Source organism: Ranitomeya imitator, chromosome 5 (genome assembly GCF_032444005.1).
Source record: "Ranitomeya imitator isolate aRanImi1 chromosome 5, aRanImi1.pri, whole genome shotgun sequence".
In the NCBI taxonomy this organism is placed as follows: domain Eukaryota; kingdom Metazoa; phylum Chordata; class Amphibia; order Anura; family Dendrobatidae; genus Ranitomeya; species Ranitomeya imitator.
The window spans coordinates 344,925,428-344,945,683 of NC_091286.1; the positions used below are offsets into that span (position 1 = coordinate 344,925,428).

At 44.0% G+C, this 20,256-nt stretch overlaps 1 protein-coding gene across 1 annotated transcript in view; it reads left to right on the top strand.

Moving 5' to 3' along the window:
• Window positions 1-20,256, top strand: part of UBE3D (ubiquitin protein ligase E3D) — a 350,228-nt gene that overhangs the window by 69,984 nt on the left and 259,988 nt on the right. Inside the window, exons 4-7 of the mRNA XM_069726444.1 lie at window positions 5,384-5,609; window positions 7,603-7,672; window positions 13,049-13,118; window positions 17,813-17,921. Coding sequence (XP_069582545.1) covers window positions 5,384-5,609; window positions 7,603-7,672; window positions 13,049-13,118; window positions 17,813-17,921 — 475 coding nt within the window. The remainder of the gene's footprint in view (window positions 1-5,383; window positions 5,610-7,602; window positions 7,673-13,048; window positions 13,119-17,812; window positions 17,922-20,256) is intronic.

The window sequence follows — 20,256 nt, forward strand, 5'->3', positions numbered from 1 at the left end:
AGTTAGTAAGTACAACACTGCAGCTTTGTGTGTGTTTGGTATAGAGATATGAGGTGGCCCAAAAAAATACTTGTATTTTCTCCGTAATCTCTTCCTTCTGCTTACTCTGTGACTTTGTGTTGCAGACTGAAGAGAAAATGGCGGTAATATAAAGCGGAACTATACTCAACAGGTTGTGTCCAAAAACTCATTAGTTATGACACCTGACCTGGTGAGAACTGCCTTGTATAACCTCCATTTTCTCTTCTGTGTACGTAATCTATTTCACATCAAGTGAAGGGATGATGGAGGTCATACAAGGCATATCTATACTCACCTGGACAGGTGTCAGAAATAGTGAATTCACGAGGCTGTTATTTATGCATCATGAATTCATTATTTCTGACACCTGACTTGATGAGTAAAGATCTGTTTTGTAAACAGCCATCGTCTCTTCAGTCTGCGTCCAATAGATACTGCAGAACGTAATCGGGACGCAATGACGCCAACAACCTTACCACTAACAACCGAAGTGGTTTGTAGAGGAAATACATAGGAGACACGGTCAAGATAACAAAACACGTAGTTTATTAACAACAAATATTAGTAACATTTAAAACATAACTGGTACAGACCCAAACTCAACATGACATTTTACACAATATTGTCCTGCCATGCGACACGTCCAATATCAGAATAAAAAAAGGCAGCAAATTGGTCCTGCATGTGGCCAACTTCAACAGTTGACCACAGTGGGTGATGCTGGTAATCTGGCAAAGGGTTTACAACTGGTTCATCCAGTTCAATGTTGGGTTGCTCCTTAGCCATAATGTAATTGTGGAGAACCACACAGGCTTTGACCACATCATCGACATTTTCCATTTTTAGATTAATGGCTGTTGCAAGAATGCGCCATTTTGAGATTAGAATCCAAAAGGTACACTCTATTGTTCTTTGGGCCCTGGTCAGTCTGTAGTTAAAGATCCTTTTAGTGTGGTTCAAGTCCCGACTGGAATATGGCTTCAGTAGGTTTTCACACATCTGAAAGGCCTCATCCCCAACAATCACAAATGGCATCGGTGGGCCTTGAGTGTTGGGGAGAGGTCGTGGCCGTGGAAAATTAAAATTTTTGCCATACACACGTCGGCCCATATCCGAGTTCTTGAAAGTCTGGGAATCGCTGCCACGGCCAAAAGCTCCAATGTCCACGGCGATGAAGTGACAGTCCGCATCTGCTATTGTCATGAGCACAACAGAAAAATATTTTTTGTAGTTGAAGTACTTCGATCCAGTTCTGGCGGGTTTGATAATGCGTATGTGCTTTCCATCCGCCACACCCAAACAGTTGGGGAAATCACACACACCAGAATTTCTCTGGAATTCCCATCCACATGTCCGTGGTGGCTAGGGGTATAAATTCATCCCAGAGAACGTTCCACAAAGCCCGGCAGGTGTCCGCAACTATTCCAGAAAGGGTGGAAATTCCAAGCCGGTACTGGAAGTGGAGGGATGATAAGCTCTCTCCAGTTGCCAGAAATCTGTAATAAATTAAATTACAATCAATTCTATTTATGGTGTTCTGCTAAAGACATAAAGGAAAATACAAAGAATACATGTCAGACCAACAATAATTATGACTGTCATTTGTTTAGAATTATTACATACCTTAATGTAACCAGGAGACGTTCCTCTGCTGGAATCGCTCTACGGAGCTGGGTGTCCTGTCTCCAGATGGCTCCTTGGACACGACCAAGCAAATCCCAGAAAGAGTCTTGAGACATCCTGGTATATTCCGGGAATTTGTCCGGGTTGGCATTAAGCTTGCCATATAGCGTGTGATAGGCTCCACTGCTCTCCCGGAGTTCGATAATGGGGTGTCGCCAAAAACGCAGACACCGTGTTCTTCTCTGTCTTTCTCGATTTCTGTGTTGCTCCCATGCAAACGCACAGGCAAGAAACAGCTTCATGCTTAAATCCAGGTTGAAATAAAAGCTCTCCATGCGAAGATCCATCATGACACAGGATACAGTAGTAAACTGTGAAGATTTCAGCAGTCCTAGGGTCTATATATAGATATCCCATAATACACGCCCACTGTAGTCCCATTGGCGGTGTCTGGTTATCTAGATTTTTCTCCTGTAAAATTTTCCACCATGCGCACAAAAAACGCAAACGCGTGCAAAATGCATGGAAAAGCATCAAAACACCGCGTTTTTTAAACCGTATGCGTCTAAAAAACGCTGCGTTTGTATGCGTTTCCATGCGGTTTTTCCTTCATTTGCGGTTGCGGATTAAACGCTGCGGATTCTAACGCAAATGTGAAACTAGCCTTATCCCCATTAATCAGCAATTTTTGGAACATAATTAGTTTGGAACATTCACACAGCTTTTTTTTCCCATAGATTTTAATGTGGATTTAGAGAACACGTGCATAGCGTAGATGGTGGTTAGTTATTGTTATAGATCTTTAGTAGTGTTGCATCCAAAAAGCTCTCTAGTATCGCTCACCTCCGCATCAGCAGGTTAGGAGCGCTGATGACGTGTCGGCGGATGCCTTCTAGAGTGCGTGTGTGATTATTAGGGCTTGTTTCCACTTGCGAGATGTACGTCCGTGTCTTGCATGTGGAAACGAAACTCTGGCACCGGCACTCCGGAGCGGAGCGTGCGGCCGCATAGGAACACCTGGAGCCGCACGCTCCGCTCTGGAGTGCCGGCGCCAGAGCTTCGTTTCCACATGCGAGACACGGACGTATATCTCGCAAATGGAAACAAGCCCTTAGGGGAATATCTTTACTCTGCATGCCTCCTATAACAGTGTACTGGAAATATAAAGCTATATTTTTGGGTTTTGTGCTTTTTTTGTAAGTAAAAAGAGGAAAACAGAAAATATTTCAGCCAGCACAGCCATGGTAATTTAGCAGGATTCCCACACCCCAGATGTTGGCTGCCACTCACCATGTCATTCGGTGCTTTTTACAGATGTGTAAATGAGGGAGAGGGAATTAAGAGTGGGTTTGAGTTGGGGAATAGCACCATGCTATTCTATTCAGCACAACAAGTTCTTGGGTCACACTACATACATTCTGGCAGATCTAGAGCCGGCTGTCGTTACATGCTCATCTTACCTGACTAACTTTGGACACCTGTTTTTATGTATTTAAGCTATTCAGCCATATTCAGTGACTGATTGGAACCGCCCCCTTGACTACTAGCTGAATATGATTAGCTGTTAGAGAGGATTGAGCATGCTAGTGAGCGCAGTTACTGTCTGCTCAGCACACCTCCTTTCTTTTAGTAGCAGGTTGGAATTACTGCTCTGTCTCATTTACTTTAACACAGCAACTACTTAAGCATTTAATAGTCCCGTTGAACAGCTGAGGGTTCTAAGTCAGACCATCATGGATCATCAGTCACTACTTGGAGAACCCCTTCTGAATTCCTATTGTTTCCCCCCAATAAAATAATAATGACTCTACTCCCCTCCAGTGTTGGTACTGTTCCAGCGGTGTTGGCACGGGCTCTCCCGGGGATCTCTTGACATTGTCATGTGATCCCTGCTGCCAATCAGTGCTGGCTTCACTCTCCTGCCTTATAATGTAATGAACATCCATAGGAACAGAGGGAGCAGCATCAGCTCTAACTTCCTCCTGACATCTAGATTGGTCCAACGGCAGGCAGAGTGAGGACAGATCTGATTGGCCACAGGTCATGTGGGACCCAACAGTGCCAGTGGCGACACCGCTGGAACAGCGCCGGCACAGGATGTGGGTATGGGCATTATTGTTTTATTGGGGGGAAGCAAAGGGATTCAGAAGGGGTTGTCCAATTAGTGGACATCCCCTCAGTAGGGGATATAAAAACAGCATTATTAATATTTTAGGTCCTGTAGTGACAACCTTCTGGGATTGTAAAAAAAAAAAAAATTAAGTACATATCAAAATGCAATTCCCCATTTTGGCTGAGTTCAGCTTGCACTACACGTTGATGCAGATTTCATATTCTGGATGTTACTCATGCTGTAGTGCAGGTCCCCCAGGTAATTGCAGGCGTCTTTTTAGGTGATGCATGTTTCCATAAAGTGTGCTGGTACTGCTTCATGCCATGCTAGTTGTTCAGTGATATGAAAATCATGAGGCTGGTGTAATCCAAGCAGTCACCTAGGATTTTAATGTAAGCAGTGGATAACAAGCTTGATATATTGCCTTTTTCCACTGTCGGTGTGTAGAGAACACTTCACTATTTTTCTGTAATTGAATTTGTGACGATATACATCATGTTTATTATAGTGCGCTCTGGAGTACACTTTGTTCTCCGTAGCTCACACACTTCTGCCTTGGCCGGTCACATCCGGTGTATAATTTAAATGCAGTTATTTATCATGTGAATCTGGAAATCTCTCAGATGTCTACCTTTGTCGTCCATTGTAATACTGAAGTTGAGAAATAATGGTCTGAAACTTATTAGGTGTCTCCCCATAATATTCAGCACTTGTGTGCTTCACAATCCCTGCTTGTCCTGGGGAGAAAACTTCTTATAGGCCACCCCAGTTACAGTACAGGAAAAATTCCTGCTCTGTCCAAATTTACAATGTAATTACTTGGAGAATATTCCTGTTCCCAAGAATACGTTAAAGGGAATTCGTCAGCAGGCTTTTGATATTTTATCTGAGAGCAACCTAATATAGGGCTAGTGATCCTGATTCCGGGGATGTATCACAGATTAAGCTGTGTGTTGTAGTTTCAATGCTATCAGTGTTGTATCAGCAGGAGATTATCACGGCAGGACTAGATCTCATGTTCACTGCAGTCGGGCTGATCTGTTTAATCCCGCCCCCACCACTTAGGCCCTTTACTGACAATGCACAGTGCACAAGAAGCTGCCAATCAGGGCTGTGGGTGGGGTGAGACACAGCTTAGCATTATGATCACTGCAACATCTACATCTGATAGAACAGGGATTCTATCAATCTGTAGCAAACAGTCCAGTAAGTGACACATCCCTGGAACAAGCCTTTCTTATCCTTCCTGGCTCCACCTCTCCTCTGCTGTGGTCTTTGCTGAGCGGCTGCAGCAGTGATGTCACATCTACATCACTTCTAACTGCTGCAGTCTATCGCTGGACTTGGCGGCTCTAGTTCCTGAGGCCTGTAGACATATCACTGCTGCAACCCATCAACAAAGCCCAGAGCAGCGGCAGGGAGGCAGTGCTGAGCCCCACGAGGCTGAGTAAATGCTCAGGTTGCTGTTTTACACATCTTCTTTAATAATAAAGCGAACATACCTTTAATTTCACATGTTTCTGAAGAACAGACATTGACAGACTTACACTATTTGCTCTTTTTCTATAATAGTTTTTCAGAATCAATTCTCTGAATTGTTGAATGCCTTTTCTGGTTCCTTTCCAGGCAATTTCTCCGAGTCCTTCCTCTGCCCAGTGAAAACTGGAGCTCTTTGGTTGAAGAATGGTGCTGCCACCCTGATCCCTTTGTCAATCGAAGTTGCCTGCCCAAGGTTAACGACTGCTTTCTGGGAGACACGTTCCTTCTAGTGAATAAAGCAAATATTTCAGACCCCCCTAGAGAGACTAATGAGATGTCATCTGTTCCTCATCCCGTTGTTGAAAATGTCTCAGTAAGTTATTAGCGTTAATGACATCAACTAATTGGTACATTTATATTGCCCAGTATAACTTTATTATCTCAAATGAGGTTTATTTCAGGCAGAAGGGGACTCCTAATCTCTCAGTTAGTGGTTCCGAGAGCGGTTATCAAATACCATGTGAAATAAGATTGTGGGTGAAATGATCTTATTCATTTTCCCTGACAATATTGCATGTCGGTGCTCGATCATATCTTCCTGTGGGAGTTAAATGGCTGCGAGCCCTGCTGCTTGCATTTTCTTCTGAACTTCAGAAGGAAGAATTGGCGCATTGACTGCGTTGGTTGAAATGTTACTCTTGGGTCTTGCATGGGAACATTTCTTAATATTTATCTGGAAAAATATTATATTCAATGAACATCTGAGGCAAGTTACATACACAAGATAGCAGGGCGAAATCACAGAAAAGTCGGGCCCTCAAGGATCATCAGAATGGTCGCCCTGTGCTTCTGGTTCTCTCTGGGTTACAATACTACAACTGGGGGTGTGGATAGGTGGAGGGGCAGATCACGCATGCACCTTGCTTCACATGAGATGATCCTAACATCTGACATTGATTTCCTATTATTAGCATAGGTCATCAATATTCCATCAGTGGGGCTCCAACACCTGGCACCTCCTGTGATCAGCTGGTGGCAGCTTTCTGCACTGCTCCATTCAAAGTGTACCAGCCTGTGCTAGGTACTGCACATCAGCACCTATTCAATGTCTACATCCAGCCGTCAGCGCAGCTATGAACAGCTGATTGGTTGGTGGTGTCGAGTGTTAGACCTCCACAGCTCAACAATATCAAATGTCCTATGAACCCTGAACGGTAAGCTTTTACTGATAGGCGCTTGTTTGAATGCCTGTTTAAACAGGCAGACTAAAATAAACTATACGCACTGAACAGTCTATATTGGATCACCCAGTGCAATTAGGCTGCCATTGTTCTCGGCAGTGCGAGTCCTTTAAACCGGATGATGCACCGCCGAGAGCAGTCCTCTTTTATGCTGCATAAAGGATCATTTTACCCAGTGGATTAGCGTTTTACCCCTTCTTCGGGTTAGCGCAGCTGCCTGTTTACACAGCAAGATCATCAGGAAATGAGAGTTTTTAGCAGCGCTCATTCACCATTGTTGCATTGTAAATGCCCCTTACAAAGATAGCCAAGCACAGCACTTAGCTGTCTTTCTATAAACTGTAGATAGATTAGTACCCATGCCACCAAAACCCAGGTTCCCCACTGGTTTCTTTGAGACCTTAGTTATATTTTTGTGTTTGTCATCCATAGCCATCCACATGTAAAAATGGCATTTGCGTACATGAAGTGTATATAATTTACATGCATGCGTATATAGTATATATATATAAAATGTTAGTTTACATCTGCATTGCCTGTGTGCATCATAAATACCAAGCATGGACCTCGACATCTTTTTAATTTTTTTTTTTTATCCAGAACACTGTAAACTTTGGAATATTTTCTTCTATTTCATTGTGGTCGGGTTCACGCAGGGCTATTTGTGTGCATACAAAATCAGTTTACCAGTATTTCTCTTGTCCTCCCTTTATGATCTACATTAAAACCATTATTCTTAGGATTATTATTTGCTTTTGTGGCTGCTTCATGTTTGCAGTTTATTTTTTTTATTTCTGCCTTTATTGTATCGTGACCCAGCACAGGCAGATGTACCGCACGGTCAATAAAAGAGTTGGGACTAACAGCGCTTTGCTCACATCTATAAAGTAACTCTGACATTAGAACAAACTAGTTTCCGAGAGCGGAGCAGTGCAGCAGTATAATGTATTGTGCCAGCACGCTTCTGTATTATGGCGAGCTTGGACAATGAGCGCTGGAAAAGACAGATGTCACTGAATGTCAGCACTAGAGTTTAGCCTGCCCTCCCGAGGGGGGATATAAAATTATACATTCTTTGACTAAAGGTGTAATGTGACATTTAAGTGACATTTTTCTGGCTTGCAGAAATCAAAGGAAAATACCAAAGTCGTTTGCAAGCGTTGCAAAGCAATACTGGGAGAGACGGTGTCATCAGGTATGTAAAGGAGAAACAATCCGAATAGCGGGCAGACAATAAAAGGCTCATCCCGCACTCTTGTTAGGACACTGCCGGCTGCTTCATAAGGTGTAGTATTGTAAGGGGAGATAAGGGAAAGTTTTCACAGTCCCAGTAAATCAAGTTAATTCCTATTGTCATCAGGGTTTTTTCTTCTTCTGTAATGCAGAATATGATATTCATTGAATAGGTTTTCTAAATGGCTCATTATTTCCAAATTAAACCCATGAGAGTCACGGTGGAGTGATTGATCAATGCATTGCAGTTTGTATGGGGCAGGTGGATCCACACTCTTAATTGTCAAGGGCATTGGTGACCCAGATAATTTTTTCTGGTAAATACTGTGCCAGGCTGTAGGATCAGAAATAAGTCTTTCTGCTCTTGTTGGAATTCTCCTTCAGACGAGCTTATTAAACATCCGTGTGCAAAACTGCTAGCATGTGGACAGCACATTGAGCAATGCACGTTAGCTCACATGAGTGTTTATACACACGAACCCATGGCCTGCGTGTTAAAAAAAAAAAAAAAAATTCGAAAGGCGTACTAATTTAATCCGTGTTCTGGATCAGACTTGTATATTATATGCCTGGGTGCAAAGAGCCATTTTACGTCCAGAAAAAAACAAAGGATTTTTCATTTGTATTGTCATCCGTGTGTCCATTATATATATATCCCTATACAATCTCTATGTTCATTTTGTTCATCTGTATGTTGCTCTGTGATTAGCATTGTTACTTTGCAGCTCTGGAGTCCTGGGTTCAAGTCCCACAAAGGACAATACCTGCAAGGAATTTGTATGTTCTCTCTGTGCTTGCAACTGTTTCCTCCGGGTTTTCCGTTTTTTCCCCACAAACGCATAATGATAGATCTAGATTGTGAGCCCCAATGGGCACAGTTTATTATAATGTCTGTAAAGCGCTGTGGAATATGATGGCACTATATAAGCAAAGATTAATAATAACTAATTTATGTGCACAATTTACTAAATGATACCGAATAAATACAGTCATCTATCTTTTATGATTGTAATTTATTAGTGAAGAACGCATGACATAGGGATGGTAATCCATATATGATTATTTTTTTTTCCAGGACGTCCCTCCTGGCAGCATCACCAGAAGGTTGTCCTTCATATCCTTGATAGGGACATGAACACAGAAGAGGTTAAATAGCCCCTTCCACCACCACCCTTCAGTGTTTTTCCCTATCAGGGACAGACGCAGGTAGAGGAGCACAGACGTGCAAAGACGAATACCTTGGGTCCAGGTGTGCAGGGGGCTCCCGGCGAAACTCCATCTCTCCCTAGGAGGCTCTGGAGTAGTGGAGGCTCGGTGGCACGAGCCCCACAGCACCGCTGACACCGTGAGAAGTCCCTCAGTGGCTGGTTGAGCTGTGTGCTCCCAGCGTCGGCCACATCCCTCAGCAAAACTGCTCTGGGCTGCAGCTGCTGCGGTGGCGCCGTCAGAGCGGGCAGCCGCGAGGCCCAAACTTCCGGCCGAGGAGCGCGCTGCGGGTGAGTTCCAGTGGGCGGAGCCTGTCAGGTCGGGAAAGCCGGCGTCTCCCTCCTTCACTTCCGGCGCGCCGCGTCATCAGAAGCTATGCCAGCAACTACTTCTAGGGGATGGGGCCGGAGATACAGCAAGACTTCCGACGCTCCTCGTTGTAGGGAGCGCATCGGGTCAGATCCTGGGGTCGTGGCTCAGGAACCCAGGGAAACAGGCCAAGCAGGGACCCTTCCGGTCTAGCCAGCGTGCGTTCCATTGGGCGCATGTGCAGTTCGGGTGAACACCTGCAAAACCTAGACTGGCAGCAGCTGAGCTTGGAAGGAGGACGAATCGGATGTCTTGAAGCCAGGTAAGGCAGACTACTTAAGACAGACAGCTGACAGCACACACTGACTTAGTGAAGATGGAGAGTGCTAGCCGTCCTGACGTCCAGTCCTTAGTCATCCCAGGACCTCGTGAGTGGGGTATAGCGAGGGTCTCTCAGCTGGGCTAGACATAGATAGCTACAGGACCTTCCTTTCCATATTGCCTGCCAGGACAAGGAGACGCCTAAGCGATCCACGACAGCAGTCAAGAGGAAGTCCAGTTAGTGCCTATTATGCTCTAACAAACATCCCGAAGCATACGACAAAAAGCTGTGTGAAACATGCATTGCCAAGCTGCTTAAACAGGAACCGACCTCTTTGTTGGCTAACATATGTACTATGATCAGAGAAGAGGTTCAGGCCAATGTTGCTACAATAGGACCACCCCAATCTGTCTCCCCTAAGAGACCCAGATGGGACATGGTTCCAAGCTCTGAGAAAGGGGAAGTGTTGGGCTACTCTGACCCAGACTCGGGCGAAGGTGGGAGTTCCTCAATATTCTTTTCTAAAGAATGGAATAAATACTTATTTTCATCCGAGGACACGGACACTCTGTTACTGGCGGTCCGGAGTACCATGAAATTGAGGACTCCACGGAGCCATTAACAGTTCAAGATGAGATGTTCTGTGGCCTGAGGGCTGTGAATAACCACATAACGGCAATGATGCTAGAAGAATGTGAAGACGTGCAGAAAAAGCTGGTGGTCCCAAAGGACTTCAAGTTCCACCTTCCCTTTAATCCTGAGACACCGGCCTTTTAGAGGACTCGATCCCATCCGAGGCAGGATTATAAAGGCAAGGGTAAGACCGGAAGGTGGAACTACTCCAAGGGCAGCAAGGGTAGGAGCTCCTTTCGTGACCAGGGGACCGGGTCAGGCAGACAATGATGCCAGACGCATCGGGGGGTACATCTGAAAGGCGAAAAGAACCAGGTGGCACATTTTCTCAGCAGGAAGAAAATACAGCCCGCAGAGTGGGCTTTAAATCAAGAGGTCTTTGTGCAACTTACCAAGGCCTGGGGATCCCCAGAAATAGACTTGTTCGCCTCAAAGAGAAATACAAAAACAAAAGACTTCTTCTCGTTAAATCCAGGAGACAACCCGACTGCAGTAGATGCCTTACCACCGGACTGGGATATGGAGCTGGCGTACGCCTTCCCTCCACTTCCCTTAATACCAAGAGTTCTACAGAAGATCCAGGAAAGTCAAACAGCAGTTATTCTAATAGTGACATACTGGCCCAAAAGGAGCTGGTTCCCTGTGTTGAAACAAATGGAGTTAAAAGAACCAATTCTCCTAAAAGTACAATGGAATCTCCTGATGCAGGGCCCTCTTGTTCATCAGAATCTAGAGTTCTTACATCTTTCAGCCTGGTGCATGAGAAGGAGATCCTGAAATTGAGGGGCTTGTCAGAGTCAGTCATATCTACCTTGCAAAAGAGTAGATAGCCTGTTACTTCAGCCATATACCTTAAGGTCTAGAAAGAAATCTTGTTCACACTGCACAAGCCCAATATCGCTTAGTCAGGATCCTAATATACCTTAGGTTCTAGACTTTCTTCAGGCTGGCTTTGACAAAGGTCTAAAGCCTAGTACATTAAAATTACAAATTGCAGCCCTGGGGTCGTCTTTCGATTTATCCTCTGGCAGATCACCCCTGGGTGGTAAGATTCATTAGGGCCACTCAACGTATTAGACCCACAATACGTTGTTCCGTCCCTCCTTGGGACCTCAATTTAGTCCTAAATGATTTACAGAAGAACCCTTATGAACCTCTAGACCAAGCAGACCTCAAGTCGGTAACACTCTAAGCCCTTTTTCTGGTGGCAATAACCTCAGCAAGACGTATAGGGGAGATTCAGGCTCTTTCCATAAGACACCCATATCTCAGGATCCAGGAGGACTGTATCATCTTAAAATTTGGATCCTGCGTTCCTTCCCAAGGTGGTAACTGACTGACTGACTTTCACAGAAATCACTAGATAATATTGCCCACCTTCTGCCAAGACCATAAGAACGAGAAAGAACCTCTCTTTCAACTCTTTGGACGTTAAAAGGACAGTCCTACAGTACCTATAACTCATGAAAAGCTGGAGAGTAGTCTCGAACCTCTTCGTCCAGATGGCAGGAAAGAATAGAGGGAAGAAAGCATCGAAAGCCACCTTAGCCCAATGGATAAAATCAACCATTACCGTAGCATATACCTCGGTGGGAAAGACTCTGCCGGAAGACCTCAGGGCTCACTTGCTGAGAGCAGTTTTGGCTTTGTGGACAGAGAGTGCATGGGCTTCCATGGACCAAAGCTGCAGGACCGCAGCTTGGTCCAGAATAAATACTTTTTTGTAGGCATTATAAACTGGACGTTCTGTCAAACCAACAGTCGGCCTTTGGGAGGAAAGTCCTTCAAGCAGTAATCCCGCCCTAATAGGAGTTATTTGGTACTTCTCCTGGTGATGCTGTCAGGAGGGACGTCCTCGAAAGTAGGAATTGGTCCTACCGCTAGTTTTGTTTCCTGGAATCCGTCATGACAGCACCCCTTATATTCCCTCCCTTAGATTTCCTATCTGATATGTGGTGTAAACATTTATAGTGGGAAATTCAATAAAGTATTGTTGCATCCATCCTGGTGTGATACTTGGAAAAAACACTGAAGGGTGGTGGTAGGAGGGGCTATTTAACCTCTTCTGTGTTCCTGTCCCTGTCAAAGATATGAAGGACAACCTCCTGGTGGTGCTGTCATGATGGACTCCTGGAAACAACATCACCGGTAGGACTAATTTCTACTTTTTTAACCACCCATTGACTTTTAATGTGGTTGATGATGAAGTCGTTTCTGTACTTTGAGATGCATTGACCATTAAAAACCGCAGTTCAGATTTTTTTGTTTTCTGGATACTTTCATCACACACACCGAGGAATCCATTGGTTTCTCTAGCAGCGCAACAAAGCTCCATATCTCCACTCATCTACCTATTCACATGTACCAAACAGACAAATGGACTGCATATGAATTTAAAAAATGGACACATGGACTGAATATGGATGACAACACTGATGAAAAATCATCAGGTTTTTTTATGAGCATAAAATGGATATTTTTGTATACACTCGTGTGAACCGGGCCTTAAAGATTTGAATAAGGTTTATTCCATAAGGGACAATAAACAGGAAATTAATAACTCTAGTAATGGTACCAGGAATAAATAAAATTAACTTTTTGACTAGGAGTTACTTTTTATATTATAATTCTAGTTTCACACACAGGTCCTGATTCATCAAAGCAATTTTGCAAGAATTCTGACGGAAATTGCTTTGAAAAGTCGAAAACTTTTGGCTCAACTTTTTTATGCCAGTTTTTTTGGGGTTTTTTATACGTTCAGAACTCTAAATGATATATGTACAGTAAGCCCCCACCCCAAACATTTTTTATACTGGTTTCTCTTTTTTCTTAGTTTTTTTTTTTTTCTATATTTTTATTTCTTTTTAGAAGCTATCAAGTATCATATCACTGAAGTCATGATTCTGCCATCTTCTGAAGCATACTGCATGATTGCAAGGTAAACATTAGCTATGAACAATGAATATGAGCAGTGACTTAGGTCACAGCCTTTATTGATAGCCTGTTTCCTTGCTATGGACAGTTAATAAAAGATGTGACCTGTTTGCTTGCTGTGAACAATGAATAAAAGCTGTGACCTGTTCTCTTGCTCTGAACAGACAATGAAAGCTGTGACCTGTTTGCTTGCACAGACAATGAAAGCTGTGACCTGTTTGCTTGCACAGACAATGAAAGCTGTGACCTGTTCACTTGCTGTGAACAATGAATAAAAGCTGTGACCTGTTCTCTTGCTCTGAACAGACAATGAAAGCTGTGACCTGTTTGCTTGCACAGACAATGAAAGCTGTGACCTGTTTGCTTGCACAGACAATGAAAGCTGTGACTTGTTTGCTTGCACAGACAATGAAAGCTGTGACCTGTTCTCTTGCTCTGAACAGACAATGAAAGCTGTGACCGGTTTGCTTGCACAGACAATGAAAGCTGTGACCTGTTTGCTTGCACAGACAATGCAAGCTGTGACCTGTTTGCTTGCTATGAATAGACAATGAAAGCTGTGACCTGTTTGCTTGCACAAACAATGAAAGCTGTGAGCAATGAATGAAAGCTGTGACCTGTTTGCTTGCTTGCTATGAACTGTCAATGAAAGCTGTGACCTGTTTGCTTGCTATGAATAGACAATGAAAGCTGTGACCTGTATGCTTGCACAGACAATGAAAGCTGTGACCTGTTTGCTTGCACAGACAATGCAAGCTGTGACCTGTTTGCTTGCACAGACAATGCAAGCTGTGACCTGTTTGTTTGCACAGACAATGAAAGCTGTGACCTGTTTGCTTGCTATGAATAGACAATGAAAGCTGTGACCTGTTTGCTTGCACAAACAATGAAAGCTGTGAGCAATGAATGAAAGCTGTGACCTGTTTGCTTGCTATGAATAGACAATGAAAGCTGTGACCTGTTTGCTTGCTATGAATAGACAATGAAAGCTGTGACCTGTTTGCTTGCACAGACAATGAAAGCTGTGACCTGTTTGCTTGCACAGACAATGAAAGCTGTGACCTGTATGCTTGCACAGACAATGAAAGTTGTGACCTGTATGCTTGCACAGACAATGAAAGCTGTGACCTGTTTGCTTGCACAGACAATGCAAGCTGTGACCTGTTTGCTTGCACAGACAATGCAAGCTGTGACCTGTTTGCTTGCACAGACAATGAAAGCTGTGACCTGTTTGCTTGCTATGAATAGACAATGAAAGCTGTGACCTGTTTGCTTGCACAAACAATGAAAGCTGTGAGCAATGAATGAAAGCTGTGACCTGTTTGCTTGCTTGCTATGAACTGTCAATGAAAGCTGTGACCTGTTTGCTTGCACAGACAATGAAAGCTGTGACCTGTTTGCTTGCTATGAATAGACAGTGAAAGCTGTGACCTGTATTCTTGCACAAACAATGAAAGCTGTGAGCAATGAATGAAAGCTGTGACCTGTTTGCTTGCTATGAATAGACAATGAAAGCTGTGACCTGTTTGCTTGCACAGACAATGAAAGCTGTGACCTGCTTGCTTGCACAGACAATAAAAGCTGTGACCTGTATGCTTGCACAGACAATGAAAGCTGTGACCTGTTTGCTTGCACAGACAATGAAAGCTGTGAGCAATGAATGAAAGCTGTGACCTGTTTGCTTGCTATGAATAGACAATGAAAGCTGTGACCTGTATGCTTGCACAGACAATGAAAGCTGTGACCTGTTTGCTTGCACAAACAATGAAAGCTGTGAGCAATGAATGAAAGCTGTGACCTGTTTGCTTGCTATGAATAGACAATGAAAGCTGTGACCTGTATGCTTGCACAGACAATGAAAGCTTTGACCTGTTTGCTTGCACAGACAATAAAAGCTGTGACCTGTTTGCTTGCTATGAATAGACAATGAAAGCTGTGACCTGTTTGCTTGCTATGAATAGACAATGAAAGCTGTGACCTGTTTGCTTGCACAGACAATGAAAGCTGTGACCTGTATGCTTGCACAGACAATGAAAGCTGTGACCTGTATTCTTGCACAGACAATGAAAGCTGTGACCTGTTTGCTTGCACAGACAATGAAAGCTGTGACCTGTATGCTTGCACAGACAATGAAAGCTGTGACCTGTTTGCTTGCACAGACAATGCAAGCTGTGACCTGTTTGCTTGCACAGACAATGAAAGCTTTGACCTGTTTGCTTGCACAGACAATGAAAGCTGTGACCTGTATGCTTGCACAGACAATGAAAGCTGTGACCTGTATGCTTGCACAGACAATGAAAGCTGTGACCTGTTTGCTTGCACAGACAATAAAAGCTGTGACCTGTTTGCTTGCTATGAATAGACAATGAAAGCTGTGACCTGTTTGCTTGCTATGAATAGACAATGAAAGCTGTGACCTGTTTGCTTGCACAGACAATGCAAGCTGTGACCTGTTTGCTTGCACAGACAATGCAAGCTGTGACCTGTTTGCTTGCACAGACAATGAAAGCTGTGACCTGTTTGCTTGCTATGAATAGACAATGAAAGCTGTGACCTGTTTGCTTGCACAAACAATGAAAGCTGTGAGCAATGAATGAAAGCTGTGACCTGTTTGCTTGCTATGAATAGACAATGAAAGCTGTGACCTGTATGCTTGCACAGACAATGAAAGCTGTGACCTGTTTGCTTGCACAGACAATGAAAGCTGTGACCTGTATTCTTGCACAGACAATGAAAGCTGTGACCTGTTTGCTTGCAAAGACAATGAAAGCTGTGACCTGTATGCTTGCACAGACAATGAAAGCTGTGACCTGTTTGCTTGCACAGACAATGCAAGCTGTGACCTGTTTGCTTGCACAGACAATGCAAGCTGTGACCTGTTTGCTTGCACAGACAATTAAAGCTGTGACCTGTTTGCTTGCTATGAATAGACAATGAAAGCTGTGACCTGTTTGCTTGCACAAACAATGAAAGCTGTGAGCAATGAATGAAAGCTGTGACCTGTTTGCTTGCTTGCTATGAACTGTCAATGAAAGCTGTGACCTGTTTGCTTGCTATGAATAGACAATGAAAGCTGTGACCTGTTTGCTTGCACAGACAATGCAAGTTGTGACCTGTTTGCTTGCACAGACAATGCAAGCTGTGACCTGTTTGCTTGCACAGACAATGAAAGCTGTGACCTGTTTGCTTGCTATGAATAGACAATGAAAGCTGTGACCTGTTTGCTTGCACAAACAATGAAAGCTGTGAGCAATGAATGAAAGCTGTGACCTGTTTGCTTGCTTGCTATGAACTGTCAATGAAAGCTGTGACCTGTATGCTTGCACAGACAATGAAAGCTGTGACCTGTTTGCTTGCACAGACAATGAAAGCTGCGACCTGTTTGCTTGCACAGACAATGAAAGCTGTGACCTGTTCGCTTGCTGTGAACAATGAATAAAAGCTGTGACCTGTTCTCTTGCTCTGAACAGACAATGAAAGCTGTGACCGGTTTGCTTGCACAGACAATGCAAGCTGTGACCTGTTTGCTTGCACAGACAATGCAAGCTGTGACCTGTTTGCTTGCACAGACAATGAAAGCTGTGAGCAATGAATGAAAGCTGTGACCTGTTCACTTGCTGTGATCAGTGACTTAAAGCTGTGACCTGGTTGCTTGCTTGCTATGAACTGTCAATGAAAGCTGTGACCTGTTTGCTTGCTATGAATAGACAATGAAAGCTGTGACCTGTTTGCTTGCTATGAATAGACAATGAAAGCTGTGACCTGTTTGCTTGCACAGACAATGAAAGCTGTGACCTGTATGCTTGCACAGACAATGAAAGCTGTGACCTGTATGCTTGCACAGACAATGAAAGCTGTGACCTGTATGCTTGCACAGACAATGAAAGCTGTGACTTGTTTGCTTGCACAGACAATGAAAGCTGTGACCTGTTCTCTTGCTCTGAACAGACAATGAAAGCTGTGACCTGTATGCTTGCACAGACAATGAAAGCTGTGACCTGTATGCTTGCACAGACAATGAAAGCTGTGACTTGTTTGCTTGCACAGACAATGAAAGCTGTGACCTGTATGCTTGCACAGACCATGAAAGCTGTGACCTGTTTGCTTGCACAATGAAAGCTGTGTTCGCTTGCTATGATCAGTGAATAAAAGCTGTGACCTGTTGGCTTGCTATGTATACGACTTACTGTATTTTTGTATGGTAAATGACTTTTGCTCTTATTGGTATATTGGAAACCCATTTGAGTAACTTGTAAATTGTTTATTTTGATCTGAGTAAATAACCTTTAAACACGTCCTCAATATGCAGGAGCAGGTTTGGTAACTGCTGTTATGTTGCAGCCCTCACGGGCACAGACAGCATGTCCTGTTAATGTAGGGCAAGTATGAAGTTTGTTGGAGTGAAGATGGATGTATCTGCTTTGGTTTTTGACGTTGAATAATTTGTCTTAAATAAAAGAGAATATTTGTTTTTGTTACAAGAACAAAATATTAAATGTGGGTCTTGTCGTTATCTGCTACCTCTTTCGAGCATGCAAGGATTCCATTATATGCATTCGGGTGCTGACAGCAGATGCAGAGAATTGATAACGTAGAGGCTTTACTTCCGCCTAATGGCCACTTACCATTAACTTGCCTGTCTTTCCAATGATACTTAACATGGCTACACACTGTGAAGACTGATCATTATTTCTATAGGAAGCAGTTTGTGGAAAGCGTAATTGTCCAGCTTATGATGGAGTTATCTACCTCCAGAAGCACCTTCAGGTTTTGTGTTCAAGGACAAGATGGCAAGTTCTACCTACTGGTAAGACATTTCATTATTTCCCCCATCATTGAATGAAATCAGACTAGAGGCATACATGGAAAAGAGGTCCCATCAAATAAAAATGGAGGCCCCCATTAATGGATTGTAAAACTACTTCAACAATGCTAGTTAAGCAATCCGTTTATGTGCGTAGATTCTCTCTAAAGTCTCTAAATTGATCTGTTTAGTTAGAAAAAATGATATATTTTAGAAAGAAATATTGAGTGTTAACTTGACATTGCCATGAAAAGGAGCAGAAAACTTTCCACATTCCACTAAAGACTGCTGAGGCTCCCTACACGTCCTAATAAATGAAGCCCTTTGTTTTGTAGAATTAATAACTATTATAATACACAACTGTGTAACTAGCCATATATAGTCTTACTAGATGGTGGCCCGATTCTAACGCATTGGGTATTCTAGAATATGCATGTCCACGTAGTAAATAGCACAGCCACATAGTATATTACCCAGCCACGTAGTATGTTGCCCAGTCACGTAGTATGTTGCCCAGTCACGTAGTATGTTGCCCAGTCACGTAGTATGTTGCCCAGTCACGTAGTATGTTGCCCAGTCACGTAGTATATTGCCCAGCCACGTAGTATGTAGTATATTGCCCAGCCACGTTGCCCAGTCACGTAGTATATAGCACAGCCCATGTAGTATATTGCCCAGCCCCTGTAGTATATTGCCCAGCCCACGTAGTATATTGCCCAGCCCACGTAGTATATAGCAATGTGGGCATCATATCCCTGTTAAAAAAAAAAAGTTTAAATAAATAATAGTTGTATACTTACCTTCCGGAGCCCCCAGATCCAAGCGAAGCGGTTACCGACTCTCCTCGCGCGCTCCGGTCTCGAGTGCATTGCGGTCTCGCGAGATGATGACGTAGCGGTCTCGCGAGATCGCAGCATGGACCCTTTACCGGATCGTCGCGAGCGGGAAAGGCCTGTTGTGGATCTGAGGGGCTGACGGACGATGAGTATATATCGATCTTTTATTTTTTAAATTATTTTTAACATTAGATCTTTTTACTATTGATGCATAGGCAGCATCAATAGTAAAACGTTGGTCACACAGGGTTAATAGCAGCGTTAACCGAGTGCGTTACACCGCAGCATAGCGCAGTCGGTTAACGCTGCCATTAACCCTGTGTGAGCACTGACTGGAGGGGAGTATGGAGGGGGCACTGACTGCGAGGAGGAAGGAGCGGCCATGTTGCCGCCGGACTGTGCCCGTCGCTGATTGGTCGTGGCTGTTTTGCCGCAACCAATCAGTGACTTGGATTTCCATGACAGACAGAGGCCGCGACCAATGAATATCCGTGACAGACAGAAAGACGGAAGTGACCCTTAGACAATTATATAGTAGATGGTGGCCCGATTATAACGCATCGGGTATTCTAGAATATGCATGTCCACTTAGTATATTGTCTAACCACGTAGTATATTGCCCAGCCACGTAGTATATTGCCCAGTCACGTAGTATACAGCACAGAGCCACGTAGTATATTGCCCAGTCACGTAGTATACAGCACAGAGCCACGTAGTATATTGCCCAGTCACATAGTCTACAGCACAGAGCCACGTAGTATATTGCCCAGTCACATAGTATACAGCACAGAGCCACGTAGTATATTGCCCAGTCACATAGTATACAGCACAGAGCCACGTAGTATATTGCCCAGCCACGTAGTATATTGCCCAGTCACGTAGTATACAGCACATTGCCACGTAGTATATTGCCCAGTCACGTAGTATACAGCACAGAGCCAAGTAGTATATTGCCCAGTCACGTAGTATACAGCACAGAGCCACGTAGTATATTGCCCAGTCACGTAGTACATTGCCCAGTCACGTAGTATGCACCATATCCCTGTTAAAAAAAAAAAAAAAAAGAATTAAAATAAATAGTTACATACTCACAATCCGGAGCCTCCGGATCGAAGCGGCCGGTTACAGATGCTCCTCGTGCTCTCCGGTCTGAAGAGTGCATTGCGGTGTCGCGAGATGATGACGTAGCGGTCTCGTGACCGCGACGTCATCACAGGCCCTGCGCGAGAAGGACCTGCCTTGACGTCACGGTCATGTGACCGCGACGTCATCACAGTGCCTGCGCGAGAACGACCTGCCGTGACTACGTGGCTGGGCAATACACTACGTGGCTGGGCAATACACTACGTGGCTGGGCAATACACTACGTGGCTGGGCAATACACTACGTGGCTGGGCAATACACTACGTGGCTGGGCAATACACTACGTGGCTGGGCAATACACTACGTGGCTGGGCAATACACTACGTGGCTGGGCAATACACTACGTGGCTGGGCAATAC